The 20,581-nt window shown below is 48.3% G+C and overlaps 1 protein-coding gene across 1 annotated transcript; it reads right to left on the reverse strand.

Annotated features, from left to right (window-relative positions):
• Positions 1-4,198: 4,198 nt before the first annotated feature.
• LOC125519132 (uncharacterized) lies at positions 4,199-6,909 on the reverse strand. The gene is made up of 3 exons (XM_048684010.2): positions 6,513-6,909; positions 6,061-6,416; positions 4,199-4,895 (listed from the first exon to the last, which is right to left on the reverse strand). Exons 1-3 carry the CDS (start codon positions 6,687-6,689, stop codon positions 4,445-4,447), a joined length of 984 nt encoding a protein of 327 aa, XP_048539967.1. The 5' UTR covers positions 6,690-6,909; the 3' UTR covers positions 4,199-4,444.
• Between the last annotated feature and the right edge of the window lie 13,672 nt (positions 6,910-20,581).

Below are 20,581 nucleotides of genomic sequence, written 5' to 3' on the forward strand. Positions count from 1 at the left end.
GCTACCACATAGACACAAGTTGATTTCTTAGCCGTGTGCGGTGCCCCCCTCCACAGATTTCCACCTCGGTCATATTGTCATAGTGATTAGGCGAAGCCCTGCGTCGTAACTTCATCATCACCATCACCACGCTGTCATGCTGACGAAACTCTCCCTCGGTCTCAGCTGGATCTAGAGTTTGAGGGACATCACCGAGCTGAACATGTACAGATCGCGGAGGTGCCGTGCGTTCGGTACTTGATCGGTTGGATCGCGAAGACGGTCGACTACATCAACCGCGTTACTTAACGCTTTCGCTTTCGATCTACGAGGGTACGTGGACACACTCTCCCCGCTCGTTGCTATGCTTCTCCTAGATAAATCTTGCGTGATCGTAGGCTAATTTTGAAATACTACGTTCCCCAACAAATACACATCATAAGCTTGCAAGCAAATGACTAAGGAGTTGGTCACTAGGTGATGTATTATGGAATGAGTAAAGAGACTTGCCAGTAACGAGATTGAACTAGGTATGAAGATACCGACGATCGAATCTCAGGCAAGTAACATACCGATGGACAAAGGGAATTACGTATGTTGTCATAACGGTTCGACCGACAAAGATCTTCGTAGATTATGTAGGAGCCAATATGGGCATTCGGGTTGTGCTATTGGTTATTAACCGGAGAGGTATCTTGGTCATGTCTACATAGTTCTCGTACCCATAGGGTCCGCACATTTAGCGTTCGTTGACGATATAGTGTTATATGAGTTATGTGATTTGGTGACTGAAGGTTGTTCGAAGTCCCGAATGAGATCACAGACATGACGAGTAGTCTCGAAATGGTTGAGAGGTAAAGATTGATATATAGGACGGTAGTATTCGGACACCGGAAGTGTTTCGGAGGGTACCGGGTACTTATCGGGTCACCAGAAAGGAGTTTCGGGCACCCCAGCAAAGCTATGGGCCTTATGGGCCAAGAGAGGGAACACACCAGCCCACAAGGGGCTGGTGTGCCCCTATAGAGGCCGGCCCTATGAGGAGGAGAAGGAAAGAGGGGAGGGAAAGGAAAGTGTGGAGTAGGACCCCCCCCCTTCCTTCCCTCTCCCCCCTCTTTCATTCCCCCTTCTTCATACAAGGAAAGGGGGGGCAGGAGGGCAGGAGCCCTAGGGCCGGCGGCCAGCCCCTCGTGGCGCCCCCTAGCTGCCCTAGGTTGCCTCCCCTCCCCACCCACCTATATATATATATGTGGGGAGGGGCGCCACACAAGGACACAACATTGTCTTAGCCATGTGCCGCGCCCCCTGTCCACTTTTTACTCCCTCGGTCATTTTTGTAGTGCTTAGGTGAAGCCCTGTGGAGATCACTTCACCATCATTGTCACCACGCCATCGTGCTGTCGGAACTCATCTACTACCTTGTTGTCTTGCTGGATCAAGAAGGCGGAGGACATCACCGAGCTGAAGGCGTGCAGAACGCGGAGGTGTCGTGCGTTCGGTACTTGATCGGTTGGAGCGCGTAGAAGTTCAACTACATCAACCGCGTTGTTAAACGCTTCCGCTTACGGTCTACAAGGGTACGTAGACACACTCTCCCCCTCATTGCTATGCATCTCCATGGACAGATCATTATGTGAGCGTAGAATTTTTTTTGTTTTCCATGCAACGTTTCCCAACAGATCGAGGACGGCTTGACGGCCAGCTCGCCCGAGGTCTCCGACGACACCATGATGCATGGAGACGGGCTCCGACAACTCCGCCCTGACTCCCGCGCCTCCTGTGCACGTCGGCTTCACCATGGAGAAGGCGCAGTTCAATGCCGCCATGGCGGAGGTGCAGCCTGCGCCGGTGCCATTGTTGGCATTCCAGCAAGCGCGGGAGGAACAACGGTACAACATGTTCCTCCTGGAGCAGCACTGCCCGGCACCTTATTTTGTAGATGTGATAAACCTGCTTATATATATCGTCGTACTACCTGGTTGTAGCGGTGTTGGTAAGATATGTGATCATACCTCATTGTGATGACATTTTTTGCCGACTTTTATGCCGCTTCTCAATATTACTTCATGACTGCGCACCGATGATAACAGTGTTTAACTTCTTTAAGTGGGGATCATGGTCCGTAAGGTCTGCAATGTGTGCAAAAATCTCTGTAGAGATAGTTTATCCCATGCAGTAGAAATCGGGCTCTTCTTGAGGGAGGGATTCAAAAAAAATATGTGGTAACAATGTTTATCATTCAATTCTAACCATTTGCTGAATTCTTGTACTGTGCATACCATTGATTATTAACTTCATTATTCTTGATTGTTACATAGTGTATCCCATGCAACATAAGGGTCCAATTCAAAATTTAATCGATGAAAATTTCAACTTTTCGGATGGTCAAGGACAATCGTACAAAATTGATGTTTGTAAATAAAAGGATAAAACCATCATAAGAGGCGATGGGTGGAACGAGTACATTTCAAATAATAAGCTCAATGGGGGAGAGTACATATGCTTTTACTTGAAGAAAGTGGTCAACAAGTTAAGTTTTGAGTATTTCTCCGACCAAGATGATGAGTTTGACGAAGATGATGATGACAATGCCCAGGATGATAAGGATGATGACGATGATGAGGATGATGAGAGCTAGGATGATGATGATGCTAGCCAGGATGACGATAGCCAGGAGCATGACGATGAGGAAGATGATGAGGGTAGGGGAGGTGATGACGATGATGATCCGTACAATTCTACAATTTTCTCTCAAAGAATGAAAGAGCTTACCGAGGATGAGAAGGACAATCTCATCGTGATCCTACCATCAAGTGTGCACTACTTGGGGAGGCCATTTATGCACCGTTTTACTAAGACCAACATCGTGAAACACACCATGTTATGTTTTGTATCTTTTCTCTCTTTTTTGTTCATAACACTATATGGTGAGATGTCTAACATTGCGTGCTCTATTTTGCTTTTAATTATGGGTATCATAGAAATTACCTATGAAGATGATTTCTGGTGAGGGCATCCCTGCTGCCGACATGGCTGGAGTACACATTGGAGCAACAGGTCATGTCACCAGCGTTCAATACAAGACGGACATAGACGGTCGCATATCACTCTATGCGGTTGGCTGGTGGGAATTCTGAAGGAAAAGAGATGACTAAGGGTTGACACAGTAGTGGTCATCGCGATAAGGAACAACAAAAACAACAATTTTAAGATGATGGTTGTTGTAGACCTTATTTAGAAACAAGGTGCAAGTCAAATATCTCCAAGCCGATGAACTCTTAGTTACTTAGTTAAGATGCCTGTGATACTTTGATGTTGGTTTGTTAACTGGAATAAATTTGAAGTGTTAACAGTTGTTATGGAGAGTGCTAATTACCTAGTGAACTTGCATCACTAAGCTTATAATGCGTGCTTTATTTGCTTCTAGTACTGAATTTCTTAAATTGAATTTATGCAAAATGCAGCCATGGCAGCACAATTGTTGCCATGGCTGCATTTTTTTAAATTTGCATGCCTAAGCTTTCAGTGGCGGACGCTCAATAAGCCCGCCATTGCAACATGAATAAATAGTGGTGGGAAAATACGCTCTGCCCGCCACTGCAGAGACTCCATCGGTGGCTGGCGAATACGCTTTGCCCGCCACTATAGAGGCTCTACCAGTGACGGACAAGCGTCGGCAACTGATACGGTTATAGTAGTGGCGGGAGGTCGGTGGCGGGCGCCCCTGACAGCTTGGCCCATCACAGCTCGCATTTTTGCGCCCTTCACTGCTAGGTATTCCTACAGTAGTGGACCGTCCTGAATCATGCAGTCTAATAGGACTTGCTGCCTATGTTAGGTTGTGTTGGCCGGTGGGTGTTATCAAATGGATGTTCTTCTAATTGTTGAGCGTGTGATACTAATTAACCCTTAGGAAATTGTGTTTGAACTGAAGTTTGTATGGTGTTTTAAATTAAAAACAAGGATAGTTTAGCAAAATGAATCTCTTTTGGGACTTACGTTTTGGGAATGGGTTAGATTCCACGCTCATGATACCAAGAAATTCTTGGGTGTTAAGTATTTTGAGATTGTCCAAAGTTGCTCTAGCCAGGCAGCACCAAAAAATAATACAAGATGTTCATAGCAAGCGAAAAGCACCATGCGTTCCCAGCGATTTGCACGGCCGTAGGACGCCCCAAAGGCCGCAGCTAGGCTTCAAAAAGGAATTAATGAAGCGATGTGAATGAAGATGCAAAATGCCAAAAATCATTGCTCATGCAAGTTGCAACCACCGTCCATGTGTGTATTATCGATCCTTCCATCTGCAGAACCAAGAGGGTCGCTCACATCTCATATTCAAAATCTCTATGTACAAGGACATCATCGATCAGCTCTGTTCCGTCCCGAAGCGTATTAACATGACCGCGCGACAAAATTTTCACTCTCCGGTACGCAGGCTGCTCCGCTCCGCTCTCGGTCCGGTGCTTCAGGGGCAGCCCCTCAGGATCTCGACGAGGCCCCTCCGCTGCTCGCCGGTGAGGTTCTCGGGGAACACCACGTCGAACTTGACCCGCAGGTCCCCGCGCGCGCCCTTCTTGCCGCCGACGACGGGCATGCCCTCGCCCCTCACCACCTTCTCGTACCCGGGGCGGATGACCTCGTCGCGGAACGACCAGCTGACCTTCTCGCCGCCGAGCAGGCGGAACGAGAAGGACCAGCCGGTGAGCGCGCTCACCAGCGGCACCTCCGCCTTGAGCACTAGGTCGTCGCCCTGCCGCTTGAACGCCTTGTGCCTCCTGGCCGACACGGTGAAGACGGCGTCGCCGGGGAGGCAGCCGGGGCGCTCGTTGCCCATGCCCTCGACCGTCACCTTGGTCCCCTTCTTCCACCCGGGCTTCACCCGGATGATCTGCGTCACCTCCTTCTTGGCGATCAGCCTGCTAGTCAGGGACCAAATCATGCAGGCCATGCTCACTGGTCAGTAGCGTAAAAAAAATGCGATCAGGTGGTACGAATAGGGTCACTGTCTCTCTCCGGTACCAGCTAGATAGGCCAGCACCCTCACATGCAGGCAGCATACATGAATTACACACCACCTAATGCCCTGCCCCTCAAGGACCATCCCACGCATTTCGACAGGTGATAGCCTCCAAAATAGAGGTATTCAACCAAACATGAGTTCTTAAGTACATTATGAGTATGCTAGTATTGCCTCTTAAGTATTACTCTCTTCGTAAAGAAATATAAGAACGTTTAGATCACTAAAACAGAGAGAGTGTCTGGCTAAGAATATTCTACTGAATTGTGGCATAATATTATAGTAATGATCAAAATGTTCTTATATTTCATTATGGAGGGAGTAGTTAGTTTGTTAGTGATTAGTGAGGATAATCATCTTGCAGACAACCATAGGGGGGGACTGAACATTTCATCTCTAGCATATGTGATTTAGTGATAAATGCAGTCTGTGGCATGCTGGAGAAACTGGCCCATGGCCTGAAAGACTGTACCAGACTACCAGTGTCCTGTGTTTTAAAGTGTGTCCCTTGATGGGGGTTGAACAGATTGCTATTTAAACTCCTATTTCTTGAGAGGTACACTACATAATTGAGCATAAAGCTGACTTGGTGTCACAGTACTTAACAGCTCTGTTTGTCTAGCCTGAACTTTCAAGCAAGCATTGTGTAGACCGCATGCATGTTAAACCGTACCGAGATTATTCTTGCTCATCATCAAGTAGGCACACACACATTCATCTGAATCTAGTCTGACACGCCCTTTCTTGTAAGTATATGCTACGATGGATGTCTGACCACAAAAATATAAACTGAATTTGTAAATGAAAAGACAACCATAAATTATAGTGCATGTTGTGTTTATATCCTCTTTGATGCTTCATTTTAAGTGAATAAAATTCATCCTTTGTCGAAAATAATAATAGCATGCATACTGTAGTGTGATACTGTGACTATCATAATATGGGAGTAGCATATGGAACTATCGATAAACGGTAATGATGTTGTCTCAGGTGAGCGACAGATCTGGAGATATGGATGTTTTCTTTTGTGTACGGTTCCACGTCATCGTGGCGTGATGGCTTACCCGTTCTTGGTGACAACGTCGCGGGTGTACTTGACCTCCTTCTTGCACCCGGCGCAGAGCTCCTCTAGGGTGCACTCCACCTTGCGCTCCAGCGGCGGCGCCTTGCGCACCACGTAGCTGGAGAACTCGGCGAACGCGCGCCGCCCGCCGCCGCCGATGTCCGTGGAGCTGTACACCTTCTGGGACTCCCGCGCCGGCGGCGGTGGGGCGGTCGTCCTTGCCGCCCTCTCGGGAGCCCGCGCCATTGCCGCCGCGCCGCCGCCAACGCGTTCCTCGGGCCTAGCGCAGCTCCTCCTGCCCTCGTCGGCGTTGCGCGCCCGGAGCACCGCCCTGTTCTCCTGCTGGTCCAGGAGAGCCTGCGGACAGCGGAAGCCGGCGGCCATGTGGAATGCAAGCGTCAACAATCGAAGCAGGAGATAGGAGATGCGTCAACTCGATCGACGATCACACACCTCGTACGCCTGGGTGATGGCCTTGAACCGGTCCTCGGCCTCGGACTTGGAGGACGGCGGGTGCTTGTCGGGGTGCCACTGGCGCACCAGGCACCGGTAGGCCGCCCTGATCTCCTGCGGGGGCGTGTCCCTGGTGATGTTGAGCAGCTGGTAGTACAGCTCCGGCGGGTTCCCCATTGCCGCCACCTGCGGGAGGACGGCGACGCGCGAGGCCAGCCAAGGAACGCACAGCGCGTGGAGTGAGCGAGCGAGGGAATTCGGGAGGGGGTGCTGCGACCTGTTCAGTGCTCTGCTATAATGGGGAAACGGGGCGCGAGATGCGTGGCTTCTATGTAGGGATGGATATTTGGACCGGGGAGGAGAGGAGAGGGGAGAGGGAGAGAGTGCGCGCGATGGTGACGGGGTTGGTTGTTGGCGCGGGAGCGGAGGTACATGTAGGCCAAGGGCCACGATCTGGGTCGCACACATGGACGAGAGGCTTGATGGGGAAATGGATCATCTACCTAGAGTTGTCAAAACATGCAGATGCATCAGCTACGGCCTCGTGCAGCAACAGGGTACGTACGTACGTCGACGACTGTACCTATTTGGCTATTTGGCCGCGCACGTACGGGAGCACACGCGCTCTTCCAATGGGCGCGGGAAAGAACCGTCGCTAGTGAAATGCAGTTTCCGACTGAAAAAAATGCAGATGAGAAACGAGTTATAGCAGTTGAGTTTTTCTCCCCCGTCTCTCTCTTCATGTCGCAACTCCTAGGCGATCTATGGTTCCACGGGCCACTACCCCTCCTCCCCGTAGATTGCTGCTCTTAGGCCAACTCTAACGCGTGACCTATCATGTTTGTCTGCGTTCGTTTGGAAGTAAACAGACAAAGCAGGACTTCCAACGTGTCAGGACTCCAATCTTAAGTCACACCGATCTAGCATGTAACATTTCATATCACTTTGCGGCCTCACGCACGGTAATCCCACGGGTGCCACCTTACCTGGCCCGGCACCGTTTGCGCATTTTGGCTCACGTATATGATAGTGTCGCTAGCATCCATATGACAGAGAATCCGGGCCGACATGACTAATCGTGAACCCAAAGCGGCACTAACCTATGGGGACAGGCATACATGAATCACATCGAGCATGTCGGTCATCAGCGAGTGAATCCGGGCTGTAGCACTGGGCTGACAGGACTCCAGGGAACCCGGGCTGTACCAGGCTAGGCAGGACTCCGGATGTCACCGCATGACATTTCCCCGAAGGGACAGACATAGGAACGAAGTGAAACACATGCCGGCCAGTCAAGTGTCCTGAGCAGTAGTGCTGGGCTAACAGGACTCCGGTGAACCGGACTGTAGCGGACTACTATGGCCCATGGAAGCACTAGACTACATTTCCCCATAAGAGAGGCTGCCAAGGATAAACAACTAGATTGTCGGATCCCACACATATCAAGCATTTCAATCATATACACAATATGCTCGATATGTGCAAATACAACATGGCATCACAACATAACTCTACGACTCAAGTATTTATTCATTAGGCTCCGAGGAGCGAGATATTACAAACATGGGTCTCATGACCCAACAATCATAGCATACAAATCAAAGCACATGCGGAAGCTTAACATGTCTGAGTACAGACATCTACAAATGAAAAAGGCTAAGAAACCTGACTATCTACCAGATCCTGCCGAGGGCACAAGATCGTAGCTGAGGTATCAAGCTAAACTCGGAGTCCACGTGGAACTACTAGCGAGACTGAAGTCTCTCTGCAAAACATAAATTAAGCAAACGTGAGTACAAATGTACCAAGCAAGACTTACATCAGAACTATCTACATATGCATCAGTATCAATAAAGGGAGTGGTGGAGTTTAACTGCAGCAAGCCAGCTTTGACTCAGTGGCTAACCTGAACTACGACTGCAAGCAACTCTTTTGAGGAGGCGCACACGACTCCACATATTCACCATTCAATACACCACTATGGATTCGCTTCCGTCTCCCTACGAGAAGGCCATCCATAGCACTCACACTTATCTTGCGAGTTTTAGAGTATCCACTTTCACTTGTCTATGAACTGTTATAGGCAACCCAGAAGTCCTTTACCGCGGACACGGCTATTCGAATAGATCATTTATAACCCTGCAGGGGTGTACTTCTTCACACACGCTCTCGCCACTTACCATCATGTACACGTCGTGTAACTCGGCAACCTTCAAGCGGAAGCCTGGCGAGGGAGTCGACCACGACCCGACTAACCACACAAGTCTCTAGTCCAGATTTATCGCCTATTCGGGTTCCATCCACGAGGAGATCCGGCCGGAGTTTCGCTCACAGCCTCAAACGATGTGTGCAGGGTTCCCGAGACACCAAACGGGCGCCCGGTACACCATGCCACGGTGTATCTACCGCATCATAGCCCACCCCTAGGGTCAGCGCTACGCACGGCCGCCAACACATATCCTACAAACACCAGAAACAAGTTGCAACTCCTGGACAGAGGGCAAGGGCAGTTAATAAGTCGAGAGGGTCCATTGGTTTCGGGCCCAATGCGTGGTAGTAGCTGTTTCATGGATCACAAACACAGAACTCAGTTCCTGAGGACGGCTTCAATGAGACAACCCACCATGTACTCCTACATGGCATCTCACCGCTACCATTACCAAATCGTGTTCACACACTTAGCTCTCAACAGTAGGACATGTTTACACACCTCCGATTCATCCCCGATGAATCAAACCTAACTCAACTCTAAGCAGTAGCAGGCATGACAAACAAACATGAATGAGTAGGCACATCAGGGCTCAAACAACTCCTACTCATGCTAGTGGGTTTCATCTATTTACTGTGGCAATGATAGGTCATGCAGAGGAAAAGGGTTCAACTACCGCAGCATGTAACAGTTGAATCGTTGTTGTCCTAATGTAGTAAAAGAGAGCAGGAGCGAGAGAGTGGGATTGTATCGGAATGAACAAGGGGTTTTTGCTTGCCTGACACTTCTGAAGATATCATTGGGTCTTCATCAGTGTCAACGATCACAGCGACGGTACAATGTCTATCGACAGAGGACAACCACCGGCAATAGAGAAGAACACAATCAATGCATATGCGACAATATGATGCATGATCATGACATGGCAATATGCTGTGATTTGAGCTAATGCATCTAGTTATCATTTCAATGAAGTTGGTTTGAATACAAGATTCAAATTCCAACTCCATATATGATTATTTAAATTTCCTTTATTTGTTTTGTCCAAAACAGAGGACAAACATTGTTCAAACATGCATGAAAATGGTACAGATGGATTCCTTGAATTTTTCTGATAATTTTTCATATATAATTTATCTTATTTGGAGTTATGGTTGAATTTTTATGATTTTTAGAAGTTTTGCTAATTTTCTGGAATTTTCTGGATTATTTAAATCTAGAAAATCATTAATGACATCAGGATTGTGTCACTACTGCGTTAGCAGGTCAGCCAAATTGACCAGGGTCAAACCTGACTGGTGGGACCCGCGTGTCATTCACACAGGGACTAACCCACGGTCAAATCCAGCGCTGACTGGGGTTTGACCCTGTGGTGGGGCCCGCTGTCAGTGTCTGCTAGGCTGCTAATTGGGGGATTAGCCGCTAATAACGTCGCCACGTCATCTTCGTCGGACTTAGGCCGGCGACGGCCAGATTGGCGGCGGAAGTTCGCCGGAAACCTGCTACGGGGCTCGGTTTTGCACGTAGTTTGCATCTACGGGTAGCTGAAGGTGCGCCGCATCCAACCGCGTAGGCCATTGGTCGCGGGGTGGCTGGTAACGCCGTCGGCGGGGAGCTTGGTGGCGGCCGGAGCCACGGGCTCGAGCGGGACGAGGCTAGGGTGCACGGCGGAAGGCTTGGGTGGTGGCGTTCGCTTCCTGGGGGGGCTGCTGAGCACGCAGACGTGCTTGGCTTCGGGTGAATCGAGCTCTAGGCTCGGCGGCGACATGAATGGCGGCGGGAATCTCACGGGTGTGGTGGCAAGTACAGCTAGGGGACGAACGAGCGAGGGAGAACAGGGGGGAAGGCGGCGGGGCTCATAGCGCGTCGTTTGGCGGTGTCGAATGGCTCGGGGAAGCGTCGGAGCAAGCGGGCGGCGAAGGGGATCTCCGGTGACCCGAGGAAGAAGAAGGGGTCGAGGACGTCGTCACGGAGCTCCTGGCGGCTCATGGCGTGGTGCAGAGGATGCGGGGGTCGAGGTGGAGCTCGTCGCATATCCGGATGGGCGTGGGGAGGTCGGTGGCCGCGGTGGTGCACGTCGGCGGCGACGAGCTCCGCTCGGTCACGACAAAGAGAGAGAGAGCAGAGAGGGGAGTGAGGTCCAGGGAGCGGAGGGGAAGCGAGAGGGAGCGCTGGGCATCTCCGTGGCACGTCTGGAGGGTCGGGGTCGTGCGGCTGAAGCGGGAGGTGGCTAGGCGTCGTCGGCGCGCTCGCCAGGCACCTGCCTGTCCTCCTGGCAGGAGGAAGAAGACCACTCAGCCCCTGGTGGGCTGGGCCTCTTCTGCCAGGTAAGGCCCAGGTACTCCCTGCTTCTCTGTTTTCTATTTTAATTACTGTTTTCTATTTTATTTCCTCTCTGTTTTGATTTAGTTTTATCCACTAAATCATTTTCATAAATTCTGTAGGTTATTATATGGCTTGCTAAAATATATATAAGGCCACTCACAAACTTCCAGAATTATTGAAGTTATATTTAATATATATTAAATATAAATCCAAAGCAAATAATTATTGGATTAATTCAAATGGCCAAAATAAATGTTTCTGAGCTCATAAAAATATTGGTTTGAATTTTAGCTCTTGCCAATAATTCTATGGAATAACAAGAACATTTTATTGGACTCATTTGAGAAGATTTTTAAAGTTGGTTATTTTTGAACTGATTTCTGAGGGTTTCAACAAACCTCAATTCAACTTTCAGAAATTAGACATGATGCATGGATGCTCTCTTATGCAACTATTGCAAACAATTCTAGGGCTGTGACAACTCACCCCCACTAAACAAGAATCTCATCCCGAGATTCAAGCGTATGGTAAGATGAAGGGGGACACAAACTTAACCCAATCTTCACGATCCAAGTTGCACTTCATAAGAACGCTGATTCGATCACCATCTTTGTCTCGATGTCTTGCTCTGAGAACTCCAACCAACATGACAATGAGAGGGAAGGGGAAAACTCTAGAAGGATCGATCTTCTCGAAGATCGAACAACTTGGGATCAACTCATGGAGTGAGACATAGGAACATCTCTCCAATTGAGACACAAAGTTCACATCAGGGTGATGGAAATCAGACGACGAGGATTCAAGTTGGTAGGTAGCAATTCCACGCTTGAGTAAGGTGGTGCAAGGTTTCAAAGTTGTGAGGAGATAATTGTCATGAACCCATAACAGGGCACCTCGGAGAAGGTGACTCGTTGAACTGTTCCCTTAAGTGGCAAAAAGAATTACTTTTGATCCATAAATCATTGAAACTCTTCATACCATCTTAAGGCAATTTACAATTGATCGTTTTGAAATAGCTCGAAGAAATGGCATACTCGGACTAGGATGGATGATGTTGACTACCTTGTTGAAGAAAACGCGATGGATGATTTGCTTATCATCGGAAATGGATGGAACCCGTGGTAGGACCACTTTGAAGATGATCCTGATCAGTAATTACTAAGAAGGGTAGTCTGTAGTAGGATGACACAATGGCGGTGCAAGCTGGGAACAAAATGCAAATGCTGGGAATGATTCTAGTAACTGGGGAGAAACCCAACAGTAGAGAGAGATTCCACTGTTTGAAAGGTTATGGCATAATCGAAGAAACTAAGAACGGATCCCAGTTAATGCCGACAATAAATCCTAGTGCTTACGCGTGCTCTCAAGAACTTGAGCATTTCCGTATTCATCAAGGTTTTACCAATATCCGTGTCAAGGATCCTGGCAACACAACATGCTACCATGATGAATAATGGTGGAAGATGCAGATGCAAAGAGAGATAACACTTTCTTAGATTTCACCTTAGCGAGGCCAAGGGATCAAAATCTGGATGATCGACCGAGAGACATTTAGCGCTCCGCTTCTAATGTTCTCCTTGATGTGCTAGCCTAACCCATTCACTGAAATGGTTTGGTATCTAGAACATCAAGTAGAAGGTCAGACTCCGGGAGCTCAGGAATCCATAAGGAATAACTACTGGAGTAAATCCTACGTAATCCTTATGGGGAGGTGGCCAACTTACTCAATCAAGATACTACAATAATAGGTCTTCCGGCTGGGTGTGTTGGCCACGACATCCACTTTACCGGGTTACAGAGAGACCAATATTATAGCTCTTGGGAAAACGTCCCAACCATCACATCTGCCTGAGATTTAGATCTGGTTGGTGTCAGGATATTACAGACTCATCGAGTCTAGAAAGAAATGAAAGTTTGGAACACAAATCGACGAGATGACATTGCAAGATTCTCAGGAAATGGACTATGGTAGTAAGCTCCAAAACATGAGCTGGTTCTGCTAAACACATGTGAGCACGCTGTCCCAGACAAGCATGACCACATGGTGGTCTTACAATGAAACACTACCGAATCCTGGTTGGGAACCATCATCAAGGATATCGAAGTCCTTGCATAAGTCATATGATTATCTCTTATGGAGAACTTCTTCTCCCTGAACAAGTCAATCAGTGGCTTGGTGTGCTAGGGATACGTATGTAATGAAGATGATCAGTCTATCAGACCATAGAATACTTCGCACATGCATGGTTGACTTGGGATGATTCCAGAGGAACAGAAACAAGCTTTCTCGAACTCACGGTGACAACTTACATCAACACACATGAATTAGAGGAAGTCACTTCTTACACCAACATATGCTTCATGAACGGGACACGAAGGCATTGCTTACAAGTTTTCAACACTAGGTTGATGTTCAACATGAATCATGGGGGAGACAAAATGTTGTTGATGGGCTCAACAACAACTCATCGGAATTTCCACATCACTGGACTTCCACCATCATGTGAACACGGTGATAGCATCGGTCAGACCAAAAGATGTAATGGTGTATTCTCGAGGGATCAACCACGAGTAAGACAACATTACGAACATCGTTGGTTCTGATTTGACTTGACGATAGCCCATACTCAAGTCAAAGTTTTGACAAGACAATAGATCCAACAACTGATCACGAGGACCAATTGGTGAAGATATCATCTTTCTTCAACACACACAAACACAAAGATATCCCTTCAGAAAGAACCAAATTCGGCAAAGCCTTGTATCTTCCAACTCTCCAAGTTGTTGTTTAGCTTAACCAACTAGCTCAGGGGTACCCAACACAGATTCTTGGAGAAGGGGTGGTTTATCAGAAACCAACTTGATCACGAACTCAACATAGCGGTCAGGTGTCAACCTGGTAATACTTCCGAGAAGATATTCGGAACATCACGAACCACCTATATGTTACTATGCTCGAGAACAATCTTGCTTTCGAGGCAAGATGATATGATCAAATAAGAAAGGGGTTGAATAATCCTAACTCATTGATCGAAGAGTGCACCAGAAATAAGGACTAGGTAGCACAATCAACCTTAGGGTGATGATTCAATAATCAGCACACCAAGAATGATATTAATGTCCATTAACTACCAAGCAGCGGAGTTGCTAGGAGCATTTATTTCACACATCATAGTTCACTTGCCGGCATTCCGGTTGCGACAACACGGGACCGAGGAATGAAAAATGATGGCAAGAAGTATCACTGCATCAAGAATTCATAAGAGATGGTGCAATTCTCATGACAATTCTAACATAACGGGGGTAATACTCCAGGGTAGAACAGAGCAAAAGCTGGATGGGCAATTGATCTGCAGAACACAACTACTTTGACCCAATCCTGGATATGGATGAGGTACTGGAGTTTGTTTTTCCTAGTCATTCTGAAATAGGATGGCTTAATGGACCACAAGAATAATAAGGATCGATAACATGGATGCACAATTACTCTTGACTGTCAATTGATAGACGATGGTCGAAATACAAATGAGGAGGGACAACTCAAGAGGACATATATCTTTCTGAGTTGTGGATGCATAGATTAACATGTCGAACCAAGTTCAATAGGTTTCTTCCAGATAACCCATGTAGAAAGGTAGAACTGGCAGAATCACAATTATGAATGGAGGACTCCTCAAGAGTACTCTGATTGTGATATTTTGGTTCAAAGAACTTCTGCCTTAATGGTTCATGGTATTTGGAAGAAGGAAATACCACGGACCTCGAGGACTGTCGCAAGGTTACTAATATCCTAAAGGAACTAGCAACACTATCAACATGAGGTAAGTAGGGTGAACCTCGGGTTCAAGAACCCAGGAATGGAATACCTACTACTAAATGTCATCACGAGATGCTTTCGAGAATGGTGGCCAGAATCATCACACCGGAACATAAAACATGGCTAGATTACTAGGTGACTCCCTAAAAGACCTAGGGTCATAATAATAGCTCCAACATATATGTCGAGGCAACAGAGTACCTCAACTCATCGATAGTGTGATTAATCTGGCCCAAAAGGATATCAGAAACGGGAAGAAAGGATTTGCAAATGCATCAGACTATTTAGAGACCTGGGATGACTCGGACAGCATAATGGCTGTAAATGCTCAAAATTATTTGAGACATCCTGCAAAAATGGTGGCATAACCACTCAACAACACAATATCAAGGTTCTGAGATCAACTGTCAACATACGGAAGTAGTAGGAACGTAACTGAGGCTTGGAACTATCAATTCTATAAGTCTATGGATTAGTAGCACGTCATCCTGATAGATAGATGAGAAGGCCTAATTCTTAATCCCCGTAGAAAAGAAGAGGTTGACTCAGATCAGACGGGCATAGGGTAAAGGAGTAAAAAGAGCCTTACGTTCCATCCCACAATCAATTCCCTTATATAACTAAAGCATTTCTAGACTCAACTTCGACCAGCTTGGCTTGGTAATCCTACAGGTAGTCAGGCTCTGATACCAAAGCTGTCAGGACCCCGGTCCTAAGTCACAACGATCTAGCATGTAACACTTCATATCACTTTGCGGCCTCACGCATTGTAATCCCACGGGTGCCACCTTACCTGGCCCAGGAACGTCCGCGCCTTTTGGCTCACGTATATGATAGTGTCGCTAGCATCCATATAACCGAGAACCTGGGCCGACATGGCTAGTCGTGAACCCAAAGCGGCACTAACCTATGGGGACAGGCATACATGAATCACATCGAGCATGTCGGTCATCAGCGAGTGAATCCAGGCTGTAGCACTGGGCTGACAGGACTCCGGGGAACCCGGGCTGTAGCAGGCTTGGCAGGACTCCGGATGTCACCACATGACATTTCCCCGAAGGGACAGACATAGGAACGAAGTGAAACACATGCCGGCCAGTCAAGTGTCCTGAGCAGTAGTGCTGGGCTAACAAGACTCCGGTGAACCGGGCTGTAGCGGACTACTATGGCTCATGGAAGCACTAGACTACATTTCCCCATAAGAGAGGCTACCAAGGATAAACAACTAGATTGTCGGATCCCACACATACCAAGCATTTCAATCATATACACAATATGCTCGATATGTGCAAATACAACATGGCATCACAACATAACTCTACGACTCAAGTATTTATTCATTAGGCTCCGAGGAGCGAGATAATACAAACATGGGTCTCATGACCCAACAATCATAGCATACAAATCAAACACATGCGGAAGCTTAACATGTCTGAGTACAGACATCTACAAATGAAAAAGGCTAAGAAGCCTGACTATCTACCAGATCCTGCCGAGGGCACAAGATCGTAGCTGAGGTATCAAGCTAAATGTCGGAGTCCACGTGGAACTACTAGTGAGACTGAAGTCTCTCCGCAAAACATAAATTAATCAAATGTGAGTACAAATGTATCCAGCAAGACTTACATCAGAACTATCTACATATGCATCGGTATCAATAAAGGGGGTGGTGGAGTTTAACTGCAGCAAGCCAGATTTGACTCAGTGGCTAACCTGAACTACGACTGCAAGCAACTCTTTTGAGGTGGCGCACACGAGTCCACATATTCACCATTCAATACACCACTATGGATCCGCTTCCGTCTCCCTACGAGAAGGCCATCCATAGCACTCACACTTATCTTGCGAGTTTTAGAGTATCCACTTTCACTTGTCTATGAACTGTTATAGGCAACCCAGAATTCCTTTACCAGGGACACGGCTATTCGAATAGATCATTTATAACCCTGCAGGGGTGTACTTCTTCACACACGCTCTCGCCACTTACCACCATGTACACGTCGTGTAACTCGGCAACCTTCAAGCGGAAGCCTGGCGAGGGAGTCGGCCACGACCTGACTAACCATACAAGTCTCTAGTCCAGGTTTATCGCCTATTCGGGTTCCATCCGCGAGGAGATCCGGCCGGAGTTTCGCTCACAGCCCCAAACGATGTGTGCAGGGTTCCTGAGACACCAAACGGGCGCCCGGTACACCGTGCCACGGTGTATCTACCGCATCATAGCCCACCCCTAGGGTCAGCACTACGCACGGCTGCCAACACATATCCTACAAACACCAGAAACTAGTTGCAACTTCTAGACAGAGGGCAAGGGTAGTTAATAAGTCGAGAGGGTCCATTGGTTTCGGGCCCAATGCGTGGTAGTAGTTGTTTCATGGATCACAAACACAGAACTCAGTTCCTGAGGACGGCTTCAATGAGACAACCCACCATGTACTCCTACATGGCCTCTCACCGCTACCTTTACCAAATTGTGTTCACACACTTAGCTCTCAACAGTAGGACATGTTTACACACCTCCGATTCATCCCCGATGAATCAGACCTGACTCAACTCTAAGCAGTAGTAGGCATGACAAACAAACATGAATGAGTAGGCACATCAGAGCTTAAACAACTCCTACTCATGCTAGTGGGTTTCATCTATTTACTATGGCAATGATAGGTCATGCAGAGGAAAAGGGTTCAACTACCGCAGCATGTAACAGTTGAATCGTTGTTGTCCTAATGTAGTAAAAGAGAGCAGGAGCGAGAGAGTGGGATTGTATCGGAATGAACAAGGGGTTTAAATGAAGTTGGTTTGAATACAAGATTCAAATTCCAACTCCATATATGATTATTTAAATGCCCTTTATTTGTTTTGTCCAAAACAGAGGACAAACATTGTTCAACCATGCATGAAAATAGTATAGATGGATTCCTTGAATTTTTCTGATAATTTTTCATATATAATTTATCTTATTTGGAGTTACGGTTGAATTTTTATGATTTTTAGAAGTTTTGCTAATTTTCTGGAATTTTCTGGATTATTTAAATCCAGAAAATCATTAATGACATCAGGATTGTGTCACTACTGCGTCAGCAGGTCAGCCGAGTTGACCAGGGTCAAACCTGACTGGTGGGACCCACGTGTCATTGACACAGGGACTAACCCACGGTCAAATCCAACGCTGACTGGGGTTTGACCCTGTGGTGGGGCCCGCTATCAGTGTCTGCTAGGCTGCTAATTGGGGGATTAGCCGCTAATAACGTCGCCACGTCATCTTCGTCGGACTTAGGCCGGCGACGACCAGATCGGCGGCGGAAGTTCGCCGGAAACCTGCTACGGGGATCGGTTTTTCGCGTAGTTTGCATCTACGGATAGCTGAAGGTGCGCCGCATCCAACCGCGTAGGTCGTTGGTCGCGGGGTGGCTGGTGACGCCGTCGGCGGGGAGCTTGGCGGCGGCCAGAGCCACGGGCTTGAGCGGGAGGAGGCTAGGTTGCACGACGGGAGGCTTGGGTGGTGGCGTTCGCTTCCTGGGGGGCTGCTGAGCACGCAGACGTGCTCGGCTTCGGGTGAATCGGGCTCTAGGCTCGGTGGCGACATGGATGGCGGCGGGAAGCTCACGGGTGCGGTGGCAAGTATGGCTAGGGGGATGAACGAGCGAGGGAGAACAGGGGGGAAGGCGGCGGGGCTCACAGCTTGTCGTTTGGCAGTGTCGGATGGCTTGGGGAAGCATCGGAGCAAGCGAGCGGCGAAGGGGATCTCCGGCGACCCGAGGAGGAAGAAGGGGTCGGGGACGTCGTCACGGAGCTCCTGGCGGCTCATGGCGTGGTGCACAGGATGCGGGGGTCGAGGTGGAGCTCGTGGCATATCCGGATGGGCGTGGGGAGGTCGGTGGCCGCGGTGGTGCACGTCGAAGGCGACGAGCTCCGCTCGGTCGCGAGAAAGAGAGAGAGAGCAGAGAGGGGAGTGAGGTCCAGGGAGAGGAGGGGAAGCGAGAGGGAGCGCTGGGCGTCTCCGTGGCACGTCTGGAGGGCCAGGGTCGTGCGGTTGAAGCAGGAGGTGGCAAGGCATCGTCGGCGCGCTCGCCAGGCACCTGCCTGTCCTCCTGGCAGGAGGAAGAAGACCACTCAGCCCCTGGTGGGCTGGGCCTCTTCTGCCAGGTAAGGCCCAGGTACTCCCTCCTTCTTTGTTTTCTATTTTAATTACTGTTTTCTATTTCATTTCCTCTCTGTTTTGATTTAGTTTTATCCACTAAATCATTTTCATAAATTCTGTAGGTTATTATATGGCTTGCTAAAATATATATAAAGCCACTCACAAACTTCCAGAATTATTGAAGTTATATTTAATATATATTAAATATAAATCCAAAGCAAATAATTATTGGATTAATTCAAATGGCCAAAATAAATGTTTCTGAGCTCATAAAAATATTGGTTTGAATTTTAGCTCTTGCCAATAATTGTATGGAATAACAAGAACATTTTATTGGACTCATTTGAGAAGATTTCTAAAGTTGGTTATTTTTGAGGGTTTCAACAAACCTCAATTCAACTTTCAGAAATTAGACATGATGCATGGATGCTCTCTTATGCAACTATTGCAAACAATTCTAGGGATGTGACACAACACGCGGACGCAAACGGACGGTCGTTCATTTTCTGTCCGCTTTCGACCCATTCCCGACCCAAGCTTGGACCAAGTTTACAGCCAAACGGACACGCACGGACGCGAGCGGCGCGTGTCCTTGTCCTGCCCTGGCCCACCCGTCGGGGAGACAGACCCCCCTTTCTCTTCCTCTACCTCCCTCCGCGCCCCGCCATCGCCGCCACCACCACCACCCCGGGCCGCGTCGTCTTCCACCAGGACCATCCCAACCACCACCGTGCCATGCATAGCTGTCTTTGCACCGGCCTACCGGAAAGTATTTGGCCAGCGTTCTCCATGTTGACGGTGGGAGACAAACTACAGCCGTCGGTGTCGCCCGTCGTCCCCAACCTCTTCCGGCCGGGCATTCGGTGATGCAGGGCGCCCTCCACCACCATCGACCCCCAAACCTTGCTTTGTTGCCTGCAAGGGGAGCAGCGTGTGCACTATCCGGCCGCTTTCCCAGCACGACTGCAGGGTGTTCGGCGGATTGCTCACAAGGTACAATGGATAGTGGTGATGAGTTTTTCTTTCACAATTTCATTTGCTCATCGGATGATTCATCCTCGGATGATGAAGAGCTGGCGGCTGCGTTGGTCGTACATGAACACATCACTAGGAAGTGTCCTCGGTACAGGGGATCAATCCCCGGCCATGCTCCGGCCTTGGAGCGCAATAGGGAGAAAGGCCACACCCTTCTCTATGTCGATTACTTTAAGGATGGTGTACTCTTTAGGCCACATCAATTTCGCCGCTGATTCCGAATGAGAAGGCATGTGTTCAATCATATTCGCGAGGGAGTGGTCGCGCATGACCCATACTTTGACTGCAAAGAGGATGCCCTAGGCAAGCTTGGTTTCTCGTCATACCAGAAATGCACTGCGACTATCCGCATGCTTGCATATAGAATTCCTGGTGATCTTGTGGATGAGTATGTTCGTATGAGTGAGTCCATGTGTCTCCTCTCATTGTATAGTTTTTGCACGATCGTGGTGGAAGTGTTCGGCCCAGAGTACCTCAGAGAGACAAATGCCGCTGATACAGAGAGGTTGTTGGCGATCAATGCCGAGAGAGGCTTTCCGTAC

Source organism: Triticum urartu, chromosome 1A (genome assembly GCF_056163025.1).
Source record: "Triticum urartu cultivar PI428250 chromosome 1A, HENAU_Tu73, whole genome shotgun sequence".
NCBI classification, from domain to species: domain Eukaryota; kingdom Viridiplantae; phylum Streptophyta; class Magnoliopsida; order Poales; family Poaceae; genus Triticum; species Triticum urartu.

Excerpts from the sequence above, each read along its gene's own strand:
- LOC125519132 (XM_048684010.2), bottom strand. The coding sequence starts at position 6,689 with ATGGGGAACCCGCCGGAGCTGTACTACCAGCTGCTCAACATCACCAGG. Across the intron at positions 6,417-6,512 it reads CCATCACCCAGGCGTACGAG|GCTCTCCTGGACCAGCAGGA; the intron begins GTGTGTGATCGT and ends CGCTGTCCGCAG. Across the intron at positions 4,896-6,060 it reads GACGTTGTCACCAAGAACGG|GCTGATCGCCAAGAAGGAGG; the intron begins GTAAGCCATCAC and ends CCTGACTAGCAG.